General features: G+C 46.7%; 1 protein-coding gene across 9 annotated transcripts in view; it reads left to right on the forward strand.

The window, feature by feature from the left end:
- The window catches only part of ALDH1A2 (aldehyde dehydrogenase 1 family member A2), a 133,289-nt gene extending 114,232 nt beyond the window's left edge, over positions 1 to 19,057 (forward strand). For 4 of the 9 annotated variants that reach the window (XM_058737597.1, XM_058737588.1, XM_058737596.1 and 1 more), the window contains 6 exons: positions 4,254 to 4,356; positions 6,066 to 6,250; positions 7,611 to 7,775; positions 8,460 to 8,617; positions 8,964 to 9,038; positions 15,950 to 16,187. In XM_058737597.1, the coding sequence (XP_058593580.1) occupies positions 4,254 to 4,356; positions 6,066 to 6,250; positions 7,611 to 7,775; positions 8,460 to 8,617; positions 8,964 to 9,038; positions 15,950 to 16,115 (852 nt within the window). In that variant the 3' untranslated portion in view covers positions 16,116 to 16,187. Of the gene's footprint in view, positions 1 to 4,253; positions 4,357 to 6,065; positions 6,251 to 7,610; positions 7,776 to 8,459; positions 8,618 to 8,963; positions 9,039 to 9,932; positions 9,970 to 13,843; positions 13,906 to 15,949; positions 16,188 to 16,211; positions 18,056 to 18,839 lie in introns of those variants that run through there. The other 5 variants (XM_058737592.1, XM_058737589.1, XM_058737591.1 and 2 more) reach the window with 5 other exon arrangements.
- The last annotated feature ends 1,841 nt before the right edge of the window (positions 19,058 to 20,898 follow it).

The following is a 20,898-nucleotide window of genomic DNA, read 5'->3' on the forward strand; positions in this document are numbered from 1 at the left end:
GGGCTCCGGGAGCCCTATGTGTCTTTTAAAACCCTTCCGGCCAACTCGAGTACTAAGAATAGAGTAACTACTTGGCTTGTGCCTTCATTCTGCACAGGAAGAAACTGAGGTTTAAGGAGCCAAAGTGTCACTCCCAATTGAAGGAGGAGTTGGGCACCACGCCAGTGTGTAGTACCTGGGTCTCTTGACACCTGTGGGTAATCCATAAACCTGAATATGGTTGCAGTTAGCCAGCTTGTCAGTGATGGGGCGGGAGGTGTTGCCTATTTGATCAGAATAGGACTTGGTTTTATAAATCTATCCCTACTGACTTGACTTTTAACCACTCACAAGACCTGTGTGTCTTGCGGCCCCATTTACCTCTCCGTGCACTTCTGCCTTCTGATCCTGCATACAGGGATTCGCCGTGACCGGGGTCACACATACTCCCAAGGAGTACTACTCACTGCCTCTCCCAGGCCCTTGTGTGGTGTCTGCATTTTGTTCTTTCTGACATTGTCCAACTCCGTAGATTCTAATTTTGGGAACCCTTGTATGGGCTTTGTACAGGTAGTATTTTTGGTCGGTTTGCACGGGACGTGTCAAATTTTATAAGCAGACATGGAGTCAATTCTCACTTGAACACTTGATTTTTAAATATTACTTTTCCCTATTAAGAAAATCTTGCTAAAAAAAAATCTCTTGCTTTGGACTTGCATCTGTTTTCCTTTCCATCACTTCTTTCCCCTTCTTGGTAATGATAATGAGGAGTGCCTCCCATTTGCGGTCATTTAACCTGTGTCCACTCGCGGAGAGAATTCATGAGTAATAATGTGTTCTCCAAAGCCCTAATCTGTGGACAAAGACCGGAGAGAGAGCTCTGACTCTGGCTTATAACAAAGTACCTCAGAGCCATAATTCTGTCCACTCTTATCTAATATTAAATCTGACCCAGATTTTTGTCCCAGTGGACTGTAAAGCTACACTTAGTGAGCAGCTGCTAGGTTTATGTGGAAGTCCTCTTAGCTGTGAGGTCCTTCCTGGTACAGCATTGCACCCGGCACGAAGTTGGAGAACCAGGAATATGTGTGTTGAATGAAGGGGATCAGTGAAAACTGCATTTCCTAAGTGTCTTTTCCTGAGGCCCCTCCAGATGGGAATGGTTCTCTCGTGGCCTAACACATTCAGTTGTTTCTCGACTCTGAGCTGCAACTTGACCTTCTTCCAAAGATGAAGAGGAAAGGCATTATTCATCTGAGATTTGCCTCACAATGTTTAGCACAAATTTGGTTTCTAAGGAAAGGCTGGCAAAGCACTGACACAGGAAAAATTATTCTTAGGTATTCTCTGATGACCATAGACTGAGCAAGGTTTTTGTATAGTTACCGTAGCCATGAAAATAATCACTGGACAACATTCCTAGTGGCAAAAAATACCAGCCCCTAGAACTTTTTGATTAATGTCATGAGTAGGGCTAACAGAAATGCAATGCCAGCTGGGCCCGCACTCCCTTTACCAACCCCAAACATTTATTCAGCATCTTACTGTGGTGAAACCCATGATTTCCCTTGCTTTTGCTTGTTTTTTAATGTCATTCTGAAGGCAAAAATGTAAGTTTTGCAACTGATGGTTTGTGATCATCATTTGTATCTATAAAAGGTGATATTCCTACTCACCTGGATACAATTAGGAGTTCAGGGACAAGGTTTTGGTGGTGAGTGGCACACATGAGGTGCTCAGGAAATACAGAAAGGAAGGCGGAAAGTTGAGAGGGAGGCGCATAGAGGGAGTGATCCGCGCTCGTGCCCTGGCATCAGTCTACCTGGGGTCTGAGAGGCTCTGCCAGCCCACCTGCTGGGTAACATGGTACCATCCATTGACTTCCAGCTCGTAAGTTTGGTCACCTTTAAAATGAGATAGTATCTACTATGTAGGGTGTTTGAGCGACTTAAATGAGCTAATTACATGTAAATGTCTGACATAGATCAGCTCAGTAAACGTTCATTTTCTAATACAATTAATAATAAGTGCGGGAATTCCAGTGATTGCCTTCTTTGAGAAAGCACTCGTCTGTTTATCTTCCTGGACTTAAAGATGAGTCATCATCAATATGGATTCCTCAGGGCAGAGAGAGCCAAGAACCCTAGAATTCCTCAGGAGAAGCATCAGTCACAGAGGACAGCCGTCAGGGACTCCCCATGGTGCTCTTGTCCCAGCTGTCCTCCTCTGAAGGCTTCCCCTCTCAAGCTAGGGATCTCAGGCTTCAGTCACAGTTTTCACCTGACCGCTGTCCTCTTGCCAGAACAGAGCGCCAGATTCTCCTTTCCATTGTGTACATACATTTTCTTCCTGAAGAAGAGGAAGCATGTTTTCCTGAGAACAGGGCCTTTATTAGCCTGTCTTCTAGGGAGTTTGCCTTGAAGTAGAAGACAGACAAACTGGCACGGCAGGAAAGGCACCATCTGGCTGGTGGGCTGATGCCTGCCCGTTAATCTTAGGGCTGGATGTCAGTATTTCTTAACCTCTTGGAAACTAGCATTGTCCTGTAAACTAAGAAACACCACTTCTGGCTCTTCCAGAGACATCACTATTTTTCCCCCATGGTTAAGTTTCCTCGGAGTGAAAGTACATTTTCTAAATTTTTTGCCATAAGGTAGAGTAATAATAAAAACATAAAAGCATTTAATCCAGTGAATGAGTAATACTGGCAACTGAAGGAAGTCAGAGAGTTTCCCCAGTATTTTCCTGAAGCAACTGATAAGTGTAAGCAGTTTGGGGGAAGTGGGGGCAGGGAGGGGGGAGCCCTGCTTTGGAAAGTCTTAGCAGTAACTCCTCTTACGATCACCTCCATTGCTCTGCACTGAACATGGAAAGAGAGTGGCCTGGCTTCTCCCGCATTCACGTAGCTACCATGAGTGGGCACACTGTGTACGAGGAAGGTTTTAAGGATGAAATATCTTCACTTAATCCTCAGGACAACTGAATTCTGAGGTAGATACTATGTTTAGCCTCAGGTACAGAGGAGGAAACCGAGGCGCCAAGAAGTAAAATAAATTTTCCAAGGTCAACCAGTTGGTAAGCAATAAAATCAGTAGAAAACTTCCAGGTTCCAGAACATTTTCTCTTAACCATGACTACCCTGCCTGAGGAATTGTTAGTCCTACTTGAAGATCTCAACAAGAGGCTGGAGGGACTCAAATTTAGCATTTCTTTTCTCCAGGCTTTTAAAATATTTTATTTTCAGTAGAATTCAGTAGCATTTTTGATCCCAACAAGAGCAAAGTGCCCATATGGGCGATTTGGGGACTTGGTATTTCCCATAATGTGACCTCTACCCTGATAGTAGAGTAGCACCCTGGTATGAGTCAGGTTCTCCGGAAGCAGCTGCTGAGATGGAGTTTGCCAGGCAGGTTATGTATTAGGGATCGCTACTGAAGGGGAGTGGGCACAGGGGAAGCTGAACTGCAGTGCAGGCCTGACAACGTCCGCCAACCACATGCAGCATGGTGGAGCATCCATGGGCCTGCAGAGCTGTCCTGTGGTGAGCTGAGAGCAAGGGCCTCTACACCCCTGCTGCCATCCGTGGATAGGCCACCCATGGGAGGGTATTCCCTTGGGCAAGGAAACACTGTTCAGCTGAGGCAGACTCTGAAAGAGTGGACAGCATTTCTATCACTGAGGCAGTGTGTTCTTCTGTTTCCATCTTGACACTTTCAGTTCCATTGGAAGTGTGAGTTTACACCATGGTAAATGCTATCTCTAACTCAGCCTATTGTTTGCTTGGCTTCTAGGTAAATAGGCATTGCACAGTATAGACAGTTCTTCAGCCATCAGGAATCCTTCTACTCTAGATCTAGGCAGAGGCAAAGGTGTAACATCTATATTTTCTTTGAGCCCTGTGATTAAAGTCATATGTGGCATTTTTTTTAAATACATGAAGATTTTGTTGTACATTCATCATGTATCATGTCTTTCATGTGGAGCCAGTTGGCTTTTTTGGAGACCAGTGATTAAGATTCCAGATTAAACCCTCTTTCCATGCTCCTTCCATCATGAAACTAAAGCAGTCTTCCAACTCACTTCACACAGACATTAAACTGCATCCCAGCTGACTTGTATCTTGTCCGCCCAACCCGACACAGGAGTTATTCCTGCCGCCTCCACTGGGTTAGTTTGCCTTGCAGGATCAATTACTGTTGCCCAGAATTGGCTTGGCCACTGACTGTCTCAGCTGCAAGGTGTGCAAAACCTTCCTCCATTTCCTTTCCTTTCAGGTTGGAAAGCTTATCCAAGAAGCAGCTGGAAGAAGTAACTTGAAGAGAGTAACTCTGGAACTTGGAGGGAAGAGCCCCAATATTATTTTTGCCGATGCTGATTGTAAGTCACCCACAGATCTCATACATGTGCCAGCACACTGCCTTCCGGTGCCCTCTTTGTATCTCCACTTTGACAGGACACTAAGAAGAAGATCTGGGAGACTAAGGGGCACTTAAGTAGAAGAATGTGGACCTTTCCTTCTAAGGAGCAGATAGACTAATGTTGGGAAAGAACGCTTGTCAGTGGACAGCTGAACAGAGTTTGTTTTCTGGACACTAATGAGCTTCTTTGACTCTGTGATGCTATAGAGCAGGGTAGAAGAGATGAAGGCTTGCTCAGGGCTGTGCAGTGCAAAGGGGTGTGGCCTAAGCCTCCGAACGGCTGAAATACCCTCTCTCTGCCGAGATGCAAGAAATCTGAAACTTCTCAACTGTGCCTGGTGGCTTTGTAGATCATTAAAAAAATACTAGTTCACTAGGCCTGCCAACATTTCCCCAAACCCCCAACCCCTTCTCTGTTTAGTGCCCCCATCCTCTGCTGCTTCCATGACTTTCAGCCAGAATGACAACCTACTTTGGTAAGTCCCATATGAATGGACCTCAATCAGGTGATTACGCCTTGGAGGTAGGATTCTGTGGCAGCATGGAGCAGCAAACGTAGGAAATCCCATGTCTCCAGGCAGGATGCCATGCAGTCCATCCTGCCTAGGTGTGGCCTTTCTGTTTAGAAAAGCTTTCCAGGGAATGCAATTCCAAAGTCTCTTTCATTCTTTCTTTTTCTTCTTCCCATCCTGCCAGGCGCAGCTGCTTTCCCTTTCATCACTGGAGAGATCAGAAAGCAGAAAGCAGTTTGTCTGACTCTCAGCCCCAGCTTGGAGTCCGCAGAGAGTTCAGCATCGGCTTCATGCTGGCTGTCCGAGGGATCAGAACTCTCACACCTAAATTTCTCTTGGGGAGTAGGTCCTCCACTCACACCGCTGGTTGACTCATGGGAGTCAGTCATTTAGCAACTAACACACCATACTTACTAGTCCTATCTTGAAGGATACGCTACGACATGAAAAAGTTTTATGCCATTACACCATCCCATGTAAATATAGAGGAAACTTGGTGACTTTCAAGAAGATCAGTTTCTGTTCTAGCTTATTAATTCGACAAAATACAAATTGAGCATACAGCTACAAGGTTCTGTAGGGTAAGGTTGCACGTTGGCAGTCCATAGACAAGATGCAGGCATACATATGTTTCCCTGTCTAAATGTCACACAGCACTTGAAAAAAGAAAAACTGCACATTAAAAATACTGACTTCTGTTTTTTCTTAAAATTGGCCATCTGGCAGCCATTGGTTTACATTCACGCAGAGCAACAGCCAAATGTAGTGTCTTTCCTTCTGAGCCTCCATCAGATTGTTTCAGTAGCTGGCAGATTCCTACCATTACATTATCTGCCTAGTCCCTTGGCATGCTGGAGTTTGAGACCCCTGTTCTAGATGACGTGGTCCAGTCCTTCTTTTTACAGAAGAAAGAGGCTCAAAGAAGTGAAGTTGTCCACGTTCACATAGCAAGTAACATCAGGGTCTAGTTAGAACTTCCACCTAAGCTGCGTTCTCAATCCAGTGCTCTCCCCAGTGCTGCCTACTCACCATACGCTCTGCGGTGAGCGTGGCATTTATACCTAGGGCTCTGGGGAGAGGGATGGGAGGTGACTCTGTAGACACACCCCTCCGCAGGAGAACTAGTGCTGAGGACGTGGCTGTTTTCCTCTTGCAGTGGACTATGCTGTGGAGCAGGCTCACCAGGGGGTGTTCTTCAACCAAGGCCAGTGCTGCACCGCGGGGTCTCGCATCTTTGTGGAGGAATCCATCTATGAGGAGTTTGTGAGAAGAAGTGTGGAGCGGGCCAAGAGGCGCATAGTGGGGAGTCCCTTTGATCCCACCACTGAGCAGGGACCCCAGGTAGAGAAATAATAAACATCCGCTTTCTTAATCCTTGGCGAACACTGGACACTCTAGTGGGACCCCAGAAACAACTTCTTTTTTCTGCTTCCTCCTTTCTCTTCCACCTTGTCTTCATGGCTAGAAATGTAGCTGGTGAGGCATTCTTATTTCTCATGCTTCTCTTTTCCTTTCTAAATTTTATCTCTGAAACACTAAGGGATTAGAGTTGCCTTAAGGATACTTTGAACCTTGGGGGTAAATTGGAGTGTCTCAGCTCTAAAAAAGACCTGTGCATGACAAGATGGATGTTGACCTTGAGAACTGACACCCAGTGGTAATCACTGGCCTTCAAGACCCCTCTACAAATGCCTTTGTCAGGGAGAGTGGACATCTCTTTTTCCCAGAAGCCACTTACCCTTCTTCAGTGGCTGAGGAATCTCTCCACCAACCTGACCTACTTTGGGGAGGTCCTTGTGGCTTGTAAATGTTTAGGAAATGAGGGCTATCTCCTTCCCACTCTGCTCTATGTTTCTCTCTTACCCTGAATGCTTCATGTGGTGGGATGGGGTGGGGAGGGCCACAAAAGTCCCTGCAGTCCACACTGTTTGGCTCTGCAGGTTCTCCACAATCATGAAGGCATATTTCCAGATAGAATTCTGGTTTTAAACTGTAGATAGAGCCCGAGAATTTGTAAAGGCTATTTGGACCAGATTGCATCTAGATCTCTAGTGTGTAGGTCTTCCCGATAAGCAACAACATCACCTAGGTTGGGGGACCATTTGAAAGATGACTGATGAGCAGTTAAACCCAAGTGAATTTAGGTTTTTAACCATAGTAATTGAGTGATACTTATGACTTTTGGGGAGCAAGGTTGACTTTATTTTATGGAATAGAAAGTTAGTCCTCATTCTTTGGACTTGATCTTTTCCTCTACGGGTGTAATAGGAGGTCCAATTAAAAATATTTCCCAATAGGATTTGATGTGTGGCGCCATATAGCTCACCTATTGTTTTCATCTTTTTAGTATCAGTACAACTTGCTGAACTGTTCATTTGGATGTAGAGGTCAGTTTTCCCCCATTTGTAAACAATGACTAATCAATTAGCCAAGTTCTCTATCATCTGAAAACATGGCCTATGTCTGATAGTTCTGATTTGGCACTCTCACACTGTCATCAGTGCAGTAATTTACTGAAGTTCCCAACATGCTGGGTGGAACCATAAAAAAACCACATGTTTTGTTGGTGAAGAATGGGTAAGTGACAGCAGTCCCATGTGATATGACTAGATATCATGGAGCTTTGAAACAAAATTGCAGATGAGAGATTCTTGAGAACCCACTTACTTTACACGGAGTCATTAGGAAATTTCTTTTGTAGATTGACAAGAAACAGTACAACAAGATCCTGGAACTCATCCAGAGTGGTGTGGCAGAGGGTGCCAAGCTGGAATGTGGAGGCAAAGGACTGGGCCGAAAGGGATTCTTCATAGAGCCCACGGTGTTTTCCAATGTCACCGATGATATGCGGATTGCCAAGGAGGAGGTATCCAATGTGGGGTTCTGACAAAAGCCACATCTTTCTGGAATGGTTTCCAGAGCACTTCTAGTACATGATATTCTAGCTTTAGCTCTTTATATTTTATATATATTCTGTAACAGCTATAAACATCACTATGTAAAATCTCACTTTCAAGAAAATGTTAAATCAAAAGGCAAGCAAGCTAGATGGAGGCCAGGTGACCTGCTAAATGATTGCAATTATTATTAGCCCAGAGGACAGTCACCATAGCCAATCATTGGCCTTAGTAATACACTTGCAACAGGTCTGTTCCTTCAGATGTAGGTTACTAAGCTGTTCCCCAGGAAGGAGAAGACACCCAAGTATCCTCACGTTCGTGCGAGAGAGGAACCAGGAGCACATCAGCCAACAGTCCAGACCAGCAGTTCTGAGATCTGGAGCAGTGTCTGGAGAATCATGGAGAAGGCAGCTTTAACAGTAGAATCGAGTGATTCCAGGGAGGGTGGAGGAGTCAGGGTCCTGAACAAACTCTAAGGTTAGACGCGTGTACAATCCTATTCTGCCAAAGGTTATTTTACAGTTCTGTGCTGCTAAGCTGAAATGAAGTTTAAATAATGAAAGCAGAACAAACTTGTTTTGCAATGTGGAAAGCAGTTGTAAAGGTGCTGGCAAAGCAGCCCTGTGTTGGGTCAAATGATTTTGTTGCAGATCTTTGGCCCTGTTCAGGAGATTCTGAGGTTTAAGACAATGGATGAAGTGATCGAAAGAGCCAATAACTCAGACTTTGGACTTGTGGCAGCTGTCTTCACTAATGACATCAACAAGGCCCTCACGGTGTCTTCTGCAATGCAGGCGGGGACTGTTTGGTAAGATCAGTCAGCGTCATTGTTCTAGCCGTAACACATGCCAGTGGCTGTGTGGGGACCTCATAATCTCCAGAACCTGGGTGAAGTAAGCACATTCTCTGGGGGGATGGGAATACCAAAGGCAAGGAGACTCTCCCCCCCCCCCCGAGAATGGATATACACCCATTCCTGGCCAGATCGGGAAATCAAAGCAAATTTTAGATTAAAGATGTTTCGTATGTAAAAAAAAAAAAAAAAAAAAAAGGAATTAAAAAAAATAAAACTTTTAAAGGAAATACTATGCCAGTGGTACTATTTCTGTGCAAGTGGAATTCAGCACTAACGGTACTATGTTTTCTTCCCTTAGGATCAATTGTTACAATGCCTTAAATGCCCAGAGCCCCTTTGGGGGATTCAAGATGTCTGGAAATGGGAGAGAAATGTAAGTGTCCAAAGTTGCTGGTGCCTGCAGAGAAATAGGGATTGCAGATACCAGCATAGAGGAGTAGTCACACAATTGTTGATTTCTCTTACCCTCATCCATTCATTAAACAAACATTTTGTTGAGCACATACTTCTATAGGCTAAGCATTGTACTACATGCTACAAAGATGACTAGAACACAGCTCCCTTACCTTAAGTGGCAATTGAGAAAAATTAATGCACCATCTATTTCATATAATAAGGGCTATTTTATTAATAGAAGCGTGTCACACATCTTGCAAGTACTGAGGAAAGAATCCATTAATTTTTTCACAGAACAAATAACATTTCGGTTTTGGAGGGTGGGGGGCAGTCCTCCCATGCAGAGGGAGTAGCAGGAACACAGGCATGAAGACACAGCAAATTCAGAGCATCCCAGAGTTTGGTGTGTTTGAAACAAAGGTCACCAACTGGCAGCCCAAGGGCAAATCTGGCCTGCAGAAATGTTTTGTTTTGCCTCACAACATTTTAAAATCTTTAACTGGCATTCAAAAATGAAGAGGCTCTCCATAAAATCTAGATTTCTTGCTTATTTTCATTCCCCCATAGCAAAATCACTACAGCTGTGAGCTCTGGAATCTGTTTCTTTCCCCACCACTCCTGTGGCTTCTGGGGGCTCAATATTGGTGGTCAGTCATTTTACACATACCCCGTCCACTGGCTCATGTCACCTGCTTGGCCTCTGTAGATTCTCTGAGTCTGGGACCACAGGTTTGGACATAAGATGACCAGAAGGGGCTTGCTGAAGACACAAGTGGGAAGGGTGGCTGGAACCCAGTCACAGAGGGCTTAAGTGTTCTATGGGAGCTGAGGAGATATCAAAGGACTTCAGGCCAAAATTTCTGGCATATAGAGGATGTTCTGGCAAAGACTAGAGGAGGAAGACCGGTTACAAGTATTTTACAATAGCCATGATAGATATCATTAATTAAATGCCTGCTCTGTATTTGGTTTTATGTTAGCTTCTTTCCTAACATTGTCTCATTCGACTTTCACCATGATGAAATGGAAGTGATACACTTAACCCCTCACATCCACATGGTCTGGATGGGGAACTGAGGCTTACAGTAGTTAAGCAGCTTGTCCAGGTCACCCAGCCAGTAAGTGGCAGACGTGAGGTTTGAACGTAGGTTTCAAGTGGCTCCCATGATATCCAGCCAAGGAAGCAGGCAGGCCAGGTACAGACAGTCTTCAGGGATCAGATCAGAGTGGGGAAGAGTCCTCCTGAAAAGCAAAGGACCTGAAAAATGGGACTGTAACAAAGAAAACCTACACTCAAGGGGATTTTATTTGCAGCCTTCATATATAAATGGATTTTCTTAAGATTTATTTATTTTTGAGAGAGTGAGCAGGGGAGGGACAGAGTGGGAAGGGGACAGAGGATCCCCAAAGCAGGCTCTGTGTTGACAGCAGTGAGCCTGATGTGGAGCTCAAACCCACGAGCTCTGAGATGGTGACCTGATCTGAAGTCAGACACTCAACTGACTAAACCACCCAGGTGCCCTTATAAATGGATTTTTTGAGCAGCATTCCAAGGGTAAATGATAGCCAGGGTTGTTCTAAGCTGATGCACCCCCTCCCCCCATCCAAAAAAATTTTTTCCCTCCTTTTGAAAGCAGCTGGTTCCATGTTTTTAAAATCCTGTGATTCACAAGAGGAGACATCTTCCATGTCCGTTTCCCTCTGCCACTCTTAAACGCATCCTTGTGTGAGTAAATGCTTAGTCCATAATCAGTCTACTAAAAGTATTGAGCCATATACCATGTGCAAAGCGTTGTGCTTGACCTGTGGGGGAAGATGTGGCTCATTAAGGCACTAGAAATTTTGCTGGATAAATTTAATCTACAACATTGAAAGAATCCAAAGAATTCCAGAAAAGACTGTAAAGTTATAGTGGAGTTTAGGGATGGGGGGAGATCCTTGTGAACTGTAGAAGTCTGGAAAACCTTTAGATACGATCAAATATGAAGACTTGAATTGACCTATAAAGGAGAGGAACATTTGACTAGACAGAGAGAGGGAAGTATGTTTGCAGGGTTAAGGGGTCAAGCAAGGTACAGTGGGGAAAGAGTGAGTAGAGGCATTGGGGGAGAAAGAAGTGTGGTTTTTGCGACCAAGTACAGTGAACCCATAAGACCAGTGCAGAGGATTTACATGCTTCACATACTTTAGCTGGTCATTTCTAGCCCTTGGCCATTCCACTGTAAGTCAGGCATAGCTTTGAGACGAAGAGTAGTTTCTGGTATCACATTGCTTCAGAGATGGATGCTGGCTCTACCACTTAACACCTGTGCAACCTTGGACAAATCACTTAATCTCACTGAACCTCTGTTTCCTCATCTATAAAATGGGAGTAATCACCGCACCTACCCCAAAAGGTTTCTGTGAAGATTAAATGGTAGGACTGAGTATCCCAGACATCCAGACCTTCTGAAATGTTAGCTGCTGTCATCACTGTTGGTCAAGTAGATGAGTGCTATGGAGGCGATCCTTCTTTTTCTTAATACATGTCTTAGCTCGGAAGTGTGGCAGAACTTTTCCTGAGTTCCAGCTAGTATCATCAGCTTACGCTCTATCTCTGGAAATGCCAGGGAGAGGTGGCTCCTGCCTGAACCTTGCTTCTGGCCTTCAGTACTTCCCACTTGCTTTACAGCCAGAACCAGAATTGTTTGCTCAGTTATTGGTATTTTTTCAGCTTTTATAAAGTCTTCATGTGCTCCAGGTATCTCTTCTTAACTTGCCTATGGCCTTAACGTTCTGCTTCCACTTCTCAAGATGTATTCAGCCTGTCCTTTCATGTACTGCTTCTGTGTTTGTGCTTTCCACGCCTCCGAAATGTTGGGGCAGTCACTGGCTCTGGGAATGCTGCTCACGCTGTTTTGCTACAGATCATTGAGAGAGTGAATCATGAGCATAAAGTATAATAAATAATCACTGGTTGATGGAGCCTGTCCCAGGCTAGCCCTGGCCCTCAGCATGGGCAGGATGAAGGCTGGTGACATTGTCCAGGTCTAGTCTGTCCCCATTAGAAACCTTCCCCTCCCCTGGAAAGATGGTCCAGAGAATGGTTTGGCTGTGTCAGAACCACACAGAGGACTGTGGCCCAGGAGACTGAAAAGCAGCCTTTCTCAACTTGTCTTCCTGGTGCTATAATGATTTGGCCTTCCCAGTGCAGTTAAAAAATAATTAGGAAACAGTGCCCTTTGATGAGACTCCCTTCATCTTGTCTAAATTATATGATTCTTTGTCCCTACTTGCTCCCAAAACATGGGGTTTTTTTTCCTTCTTTAAATGACGTGGAGTGGTCACAAAGGTTTCAAGTCAACGAACCCGGCCTCTCATGGTCCCCCATTCTTGCTTCTCACTTAAAACTCCACTTACCTTCTTCTGGACAGTAGTGTTTATCTCATGGCCTTGCAAACTTCATGTGGCTCTGGTTCCTGGCTCCTCCTTGCCCACTTGTAAGAGACACAGAGAAGAGAAGTAGCACCTTCTAGAGACAAACTCCAAGGAGAGCTGTGGGAACCCCTGAGGGTTCCCACCACCCCCCACACAGAGAGCTGTGGAGGACTGCCCTCTACAGGTTACCTGATAGGCTGGCCACTGATTCCCATGGCTGGAGAGAGGGCCGAGCTCACCTCAATTCTGGCGTGCAGCTACCCCTCCCCCCCCTTTCATTCTTCCTGTCCTCTCCCTTACTCCTCATTTAAGCTTCCCTGAGACAAGCTATAAAATACATGTCACAAACTAAGGGGATGGAAGGAAAGCTGTGAGCCTCAACATTTTTTTTTTTTTTTAATTTTTTTTTCAACGTTTTTTATTTATTTTTGGGACAGAGAGAGACAGAGCATGAACGGGGGAGGGGCAGAGAGAGAGGGAGACACAGAATCGGAAACAGGCTCCAGGCTCTGAGCCATCAGCCCAGAGCCTGACGCGGGGCTCGAACTCACGGACCGCGAGATCGTGACCTGGCTGAAGTCGGACGCTTAACCGACTGCGCCACCCAGGCGCCCCGAGCCTCAACATTTTAAAAACTAAGGACACAGCTTTGAAGATGAGAAGCATTATTAGGGTATTCTAAATCGGGGCTTCCCAAGTTTGCATCACAGCATGCATGTGCACCAAAAGTCACCTGCAGTCAGAGAAGGGGCTTGCTGGGCATGCCTATATGGGAACCCCCTCTCTAGTAAGTCTGGGCGAGGGCTGAGGGGCTGCAGTGTTAACAGGCTTCTGGAATGATTCTGATGCAGGCGATCTGGAGACCCTGCTCTGAACAATGCTGCTGTAGGAGGGAAAAGAGCAGGGAAAGATACATCCTAAACAGAAATCCCTTTTTGTTTTAGGAGTGATTTTCTAAAATGTCTGGCTGAGAGACCCCAAAATGTAACATCTTACCTTACCTGTAGGTAGGCCAAGTTTGGTTCATGTTAGGGAATATAGCCTAGTCTGGCTCAGAAGTAGGGATACAGGCATCTCAATGTGCCTGAGCCCCGACACACTGTGGAGCCATGAAGGCGACCACACAGAGAGATCAATGACAATGTGTCTGCCTTTGCCCTGTTGTGTGGTTGAAGCTTCCTTCACCCTGGAACCCTGTGTGCCACAGAATTTAACTGGATTAAGCAAATTTGAGAGAAAAACCCTGGAATGAGGTGGTCAAATAGCTCTGAGAAGCTTGGGGGCTCTCAGAGACTTTACAGCAGTGTTTCTCAAAGGGTGGCTCAAATAATAACCTGCAGCATAATCTCTTGGGTTCCTCCCCAGACCTACTGAGACAGAAGCTTTGGTGGGATGGTCAGGAATCTACAACGAAGCAAGCTCCAAAGGTGATCCTTACGTTTGCTGGGGTTCGGGAACTGCTGCCCGTGAGGTGACAGGACACCAGAAGGGTGGGAGTGGTGGCTCGCCTGGAGTCATACAGCCACTTAATGCAGAGCTGAGCTGGCATTCCCCAGCTCCAGGTGTTCTGGCAGATGCGAGCCCACTCCTCATTCTCAGAGTGGGCTGTGTGTGGACCATGGTGGCAGACGGCTGCCCCAGGACCCAGGGGAAGAGCTCCTCCAGTCCGGGACGGTTTTCCATGGCATCACGCACCCAAAGATTATGGGACCCAAAAGCCACACTCGAAGGCGACCATACCAGCACGCTTCTGACTCTAGACTTTCTTACATTTGTCACAACCTACTTAGAGGTCTGAGGGGGAGGACAGTGGTTCAGGGTCTGCCCCATGTGCGTGCACAAGTCAGAAAACAAGAAGGGAGTAACCTCACTTCAAACAGGAGGCAGATGATGTCTGTGATGAAGAGACACTTTCGGAATTGCCCAAGGGCAGGAAAAAGTCCAGAAAGAGCCAGAGCTGAGCTGGTAATAAAGACTCAGGGCCTGAAAAGAGCTAATGAGGGAATCTTATACTGAATGGCACGGGACAGTCCCAAATTTATTCTCATTCCTGTAAGCAAGATGGCCAATGCAGATAAGAGAATAGCGCACATGTCCTGGTCTCTCCTTGGCTGCCTCTGATGTCCTGGTGGGGAGGGGGTGGCCGTAACAACTCAGGTGGCCTTGGTGCTGGGAGTTGCTGCTGGCAAAGCGATTGGAGCCTTGTGAGGGCATGGGAATTCCTGGAAGGAAGCAGAATGAATCGTTTCTTGGTTGTTAAGCCCAGTTACTGTAATGTATCTTGTACACATGACTGTTTCTTAAAGACAGCCTTTATTAATATTTTCTTATTCAAATACATCTCTAAGTCTTCTTTTATTTTTTCCTGGCAGAGGCGATATATCCACCCGGATAGAGGGGGTGGGGAGAAGCCTTCCTCCCTTCCTTCCTTCCACAAGTGCTGTATTTGAGCCTGAGCTGTTGGCTGTACTCTAGGCTTGGCAGTGGGGGGGGCGGGGGTGGGGGGCAGAAAGCAGGATCAGTAAGATACAGCTCCATGGGAGGGGACAGATGCTCAGGCAGCCCCGTTGCAGGTGACGGTGACGGGGCTGTGGTAGAGGCTCTGAACACGGAGGAGGGAGGAGCTCTTAGGAGAGAGCCAGGAGAAGCATCACAGAGAAGTGACTTTAAAAAGAATAGAAGAAAAAAAGTTGAACTTTTTTTACGGAAAAAAAATAGAATGTGCTTGATTTTACAATGAGATTTAAAAAAAAGCGGGGAAAGGGCAGTGACAATGAAGTGAAATGAGAAGGGAATACAGACAGGTGAAAAAAGGAACATTGTGGCCAGGAGACGTGGCCACACCCCAGCATCCTGAAGACAGTGGTTGGAGACCCAAGTTGAGTGACTGGAGGGCTGGGAAGGGCTGTAGCTCCTGTCCCCACCGAGGCAAGTGACCCAGCTCCCAGTCAGTAAACGTTTCCCCGGAGTCTTGGGGGACCAACTGACTACCACTTCCTTTTCTGTCAGTTATTTTGATTTCCTGCCTCTTTGCCCTTACTCTGTGGGCATGTGGGCAGCTTGTATCAGGATTGTTTTTAAGCGTTGCAGGTGATCCGTGCTCTTCCCTGGTGAGCCTTCAGGTCTTCCTTTCCATTTGTTAAGTCTAAGGTCCAGTGAAAAGGAATTTAGAACATCAGACAGAGGGGATCCCAGCCCGGAAATCTCATGCTTTTCTTTCAGCTAAGGTAGACTAGATCTCTAGGGGAGCAACTGGAAAACACACATGAGGGGGTGTCCAGTGGCAGGAGCAGGTTTTAGAGGAGGAAGGCACACCATCGTCCCCAGGAGCCATTGCTGCCTGCGGTAGAGACGCGGCGGCAGGGACCTGGGCCTGGTCCGCTGCTGTCCACGGTGCCCACCCAGGGGCACAGTTCAGGGCCTGTGTGACCGCTGACCCAGGCTAATCCACATGCCTGTTTCTCTGAGTAGGTGGCAGTGCTGCACCCTTCTGTGCAATGTTGTGGAGACAATCAGTCTTTGCCGTCAAGAAACGGTTACTGCTCGGGATATGACAGCTCTCTGTGCTCCTCAGAGGAGAGCTGGGCTATCCACTCATCAGACATTTCTACATGGAAACCCAGGGGCCTGCTGTTAGCACGTGATAAACCTCCCCTTCTCGGGACTCTTGCCGTCCCTCAGGCCGGGCCGCCCAGCCCTCTGGTGTCTGATACTGCCTATTTCTGCCTTTTAGGGGGGAGTTTGGCTTGCGAGAGTACTCGGAGGTGAAGACGGTGACAGTAAAGATCCCTCAGAAGAACTCCTAAGAAGGCCAAGGGGGAAGGTGGAGGCCATCCCGCAGGACTCTCCCTCTCTGCTCTCCCTGGGGGGCCCGGCTCTCAGGAATCCAAAGTCCATACTAGGTCCTTATTTAAAGTGAAATAATGACACGTAGGCCAGGCCAGTCAGTGGGTAATGAAAGCAGACCATGTGGGCACCATTTCCTGGCACTCTGTAAGGGTTCACCTGAATAATACCAAATACTGGGGAAAGGGGACGGAGAGCAGAGAAGTAGCTGTCAGGGACTTCGATCTCTCCAGAGGGATGGGCTGGCGCCTTTTGTCACAAAGAACTTTCCTCCTGAGGGAAGGTTGTCCTTCCATTGTCTTCATTTTCCCCTTTCCAGCCTCTCTCTGCTCACCCATCCCTCCCACCCCTCCAAGGAGATCTCAGCTGAGCTCATTTGGGGCAGATGTTTGGGCCGGGAACAATTTTCCAAGGTTTTGCAGCCAAATTACCATTTCATGTTATCCACTTCTTCAAAGCAAAACATGAAATGGTTTTAGTTAGAGCCAGCCCAGACTGAAAATGCCAGGAGCTGGTACACTGCAGATGTACCAAGAAGCAAGAACTGGGGACATTCCTGACCCAGTCTGGCTTTCTTACATCCATAAATAACACGAGCAAAAGAGCAGGAAGATGGAGATCTGGAGATCATCCTATGTAGTTCACAACTTCTGATCTGGCTGCTTGGCTTTAGGGCGTGTGGGTGCGCGTGTGTTTACTTCCTTCTGGGTGATTCTGGAATAAGGTGGGGGCAGGGGGGGTTGTTTTTCATAGATTGATAAGGTCTTTTTCCAAAGCTTATCTTAACAACCCAGAAACGAATGGCTGGGCTCAAGAATTTGGTAAAAGGTAATGCTGGGGGCCTTGCAGAAATAATTTCATTTTCAGTACTGGCTGACAATTCTTACTAAGTGAATTATCTCTGCAGTTGGACTCTTCAGCCTCTGTCCCCCGCCCCCCATTGCCCCAGCACTGCTACTCCCAGTGCTCTGGCTGTCACTTTGGCCTATCGTGCCCTAAATCCACTGGCAGTAACCCTGGAGAACCTGAGCAAGCCTGCAGATTCCGTGTCACTCGCAGACTTGCAGCGTGCCACGATTGCCACGCTCCACCAGACCTCCGCCGACTCATCCAGCGGCTCGTCCACATCCACGCAGCATTTTCCCTCCCAGCCTCCCCAGGAGCCTCCCGAGGGGGAGGCACCAAGCGGTGCCCCTCCCTCCCCTCCAGTCACACCCTCCTCTCCTGCTTTCCAACGCATCCACCGCATCCACCGGTTGATGGACAGCATCACCTTCCTTTCCTCCTTCCGCTTTCCTGGCTGCCGAAGTCAGTCCGGTCTGTAACGTAGATGGAGATCATTTATTTAAAAGTACCAAACATAGCCTAGAGTACATGGAATATGGCCAACACATATATAGCCTTCTGTATTTAATGGGTTTCTGCTTTCTAACCATCCCGGGTTTCTATTTATAAGTCTTGTCTATTCATGATGTTTAAAAGAAATCCCTCCTCGCTGTTATTTACGAACGGCAGTGCATTCAGTGGCCCGATGCCTTGAGAGACGCCACATCTCTGAGCCCTTCCATGTGACTGTCATGCTCTCCTTATAGCTTGTGTCCAAGTGAACATATCCATTAACCAGCTAGTTACCTTTCAACTGCAGTATAGAATGTGAAAATGAAGATTTATTTCTTTTAATTTACTTAAAAAGAAACCTCTGTGCTAGCAATAAAGCATTTATATTGTGTACTCCTTGGGGTTATTTGGCTGTGTTTATAAATCTTTGTGTCATACTGAGTACACTTGGGTCCTTCTCTCAGTGGCTGGGGCTTTCAGCTGGGCTGTTTTCTCTGGTTACTGACCAGAAGTCTGGGCGAGTATTTTTACAGAATGCAGTGAAGTGAACAAGACCCTTGTTTTCTGACACAATTCAGAATTGGTATATACATACAATTTTGTGTGGCAAACAAGTATAATCATTTATAAAGCCTAGGAAATGACTTCATTCAAAAGAGCCCCCACGAAAGCTAAAACGCAAAGGAGCCTCGGGGCCTCGTCCTCGCCGTCACAGCTACATGACAGAGCTCGCGTTGCTGATGGTATTTGGCAGTGGTTTTATTTTTATTTACTGTGGTGCAATGAAGTCAAAAGCTGACAACCTGACGCAGTATTTTGGCAGCTGTAAGAAGGAAGCTGTGAATGGTGACTGTATTACCGGCTAGAGTTTGTTTGCTCTGCATTCTCAGAGTTGAGCTTTGGGGGAGTGCTTTCCACTCTTCAGACCTGCACGTCCCCTCCTTCCAACGCTTGGAATCTTCACCTGAGCCCTAGTCATGTGAGACAAAACAAAAACTGATGACTTGGCCACAAAGGGGATCAGACTGGGTGGAGAGTCGTGCTGCTCTCTGCTGAGATCTCGTCCCTCAGAGGAGGAAACTGAACCTGGGGAGTGCAGTCCCCAGGGCACTGGGGTGTATTCTGAAATATAAGATGCAGGCTCCCTATGAATCTACTTCATGTTCATTACTTTCAGTCACCAGGAAGAAAATGAGAACCAGATGGGCATAGAGTCATCATTGAAAAGTCCTTTGGAAGCTGGCACTGTAGAGCTTCTAGATAATGGAAATCCAGAATAAGATAGACATAATTTGATGGTTCTTCAAAGCATAAAGATCCTCAAACCTCATCCCTTTACGGTATCAATATAAAGGCAAATAAAGACACCATTACAAATGTCAGTAATGAAACTAATACAGAGACACTCGATCCTTGTCATCACCACTGTATGTTTTTTTACTGTTAATCCCTGAGCTTTCCATTATACCTTTTCCTCCAAAACACTCTCAGTGCCTTCGTATTGATGATCTCATTCTTTTTCATGACATTTTAGACCCTAAAGGGCAAGAAAATCATGAGGTAGGGACTAAAGAACAGAAAGAGTAAGTACACTAGACTACAGTAAAACAAGAAGATGCCCAAGAAAAGAGGACACTCCAGGAGAAGCTAGCGGAAGAGGTGGGCTTTGATCTGGGCTTGAGGAAGGAGTGCAATTCCAGTAGGCAGCGGAGTGAGAAGAAGGAGTCCTTGGTAAAAGCAGTAATCTGCACAGGCGCAGAGGTGAGGCAGAGGTATGCTCTTGTGATTGTGAGGAGATGGGAGTCATTGAGATTGTGGAGGGCCCTGAGGGTCAGCCAGAGCTCCAGGTACTGTAGTAGAAAATGGGGTCCCTGGTGGTATGGGGGCTGGAGAATGACGGAGCGGTGGTTAGAACATGCTGGTCTGGAACAGAGAGGATGGCAGAGAAGCAGACTGGTTACAGGAAGAGTGTGGTGTTATCCCAGCTTGGTCAGGGGATGGAAAGGGAGGAAACAAATCAGTGGAGAAGTCACAAGAACTCCGTGAATGAATAGGAAAGAAGGAAAAGTAAATGAGTACATCTTCAAGCCCGGATGACAAGGAAATGGCAGTGCCATCAGTGCGGAAGTTGAAACATGGAACAAAGTTTTAGGGAAAGATCTTGACATCAGGCTTTGGACATGTAATTTTGAAGGTGATGAAGGAATATCCAGCCAGAGGAGCAGGCAGGTGGGGATAAGAGATTGGAACCTGGCCCGGGAGACTGAACTGGGGCGTGACTATGAAAGCGATGGTTCTGAGAATGCAAGAATAGAAACAACCAGGGCCAAGGAGGAGCCGAGTGAAAAAAATGGAGGCAGCAGTCAGAGAACTGGGAGGACACCTTGTCGTCCCCAGAAACCCAGGGGAGAGAGAGTTCAAGGAGGGCAGGCAGCCAAAAGCTTGAGAGCCTGATGGTTTGAGGAGCCCCACGTTAAGGGATTCTGAATTTATCTCTTCATTTACGAAGTGGAGGCTGGTGGTGGCCGTGAGTTGAGAGAGGTGATAAGCAGCCACTGCCACGCACACGCTTCATGCCGTGAGCCGGGAGGCCTCTCAGAGGTCCACGGTGCTCAGCAGCCAGCAGAGCCCCCGCCTCTCCTGAGCCATGGTGCGGGCTCGTGACCAAGCAGCCAGTGTCTGTCTACGCCTGCCCTGCCCTGCTCTGCTCCATCCTACTCCGCGCTCTTGTCTGCCCTAGAGCCCCCTGCAAACAGAGGATGTGAGCTCCCATTCGATACTTGCCCCCTTTGATTAGAAGAAACTAGAGCTGGATTAGCTGGCTGAGGTCAGGAGGGGGAGAATGGCCTTGGAACAAGTGTCCAAAAGTGGGTAGAGCTGGGGAAGGCCTAGAGAGGAGGATAGCGGGACTGTTGGGGAGTGTCTCCTCACAGTTTTAGTGCCATCCCGGCTGCATTCTCTGCAGCTGAGGGCAGAACAAATGTCCATTGCCAGTTACGCGTATTTATGTAATTATTAGTTTTTCTAGGGTATTTTTTGGGAGAGGGCTGTTGACAAATGTCCCCAAGATATTTAAAGTCAATCACAGTGCTTGAAATAAACTAGGAATAATAGAAACAATTACAAAATCACATGAATTAAAAATGGGATGAAAACAGTGGGAAACGAGTGCAGCCAGAATGAGGCTGGAAAATAACACATTCTGCAAGGTGCTCTCACTGTTTGTAGGGGTCGCT

This window comes from Neofelis nebulosa, chromosome 7 (assembly GCF_028018385.1).
Source record: "Neofelis nebulosa isolate mNeoNeb1 chromosome 7, mNeoNeb1.pri, whole genome shotgun sequence".
NCBI classification, from domain to species: domain Eukaryota; kingdom Metazoa; phylum Chordata; class Mammalia; order Carnivora; family Felidae; genus Neofelis; species Neofelis nebulosa.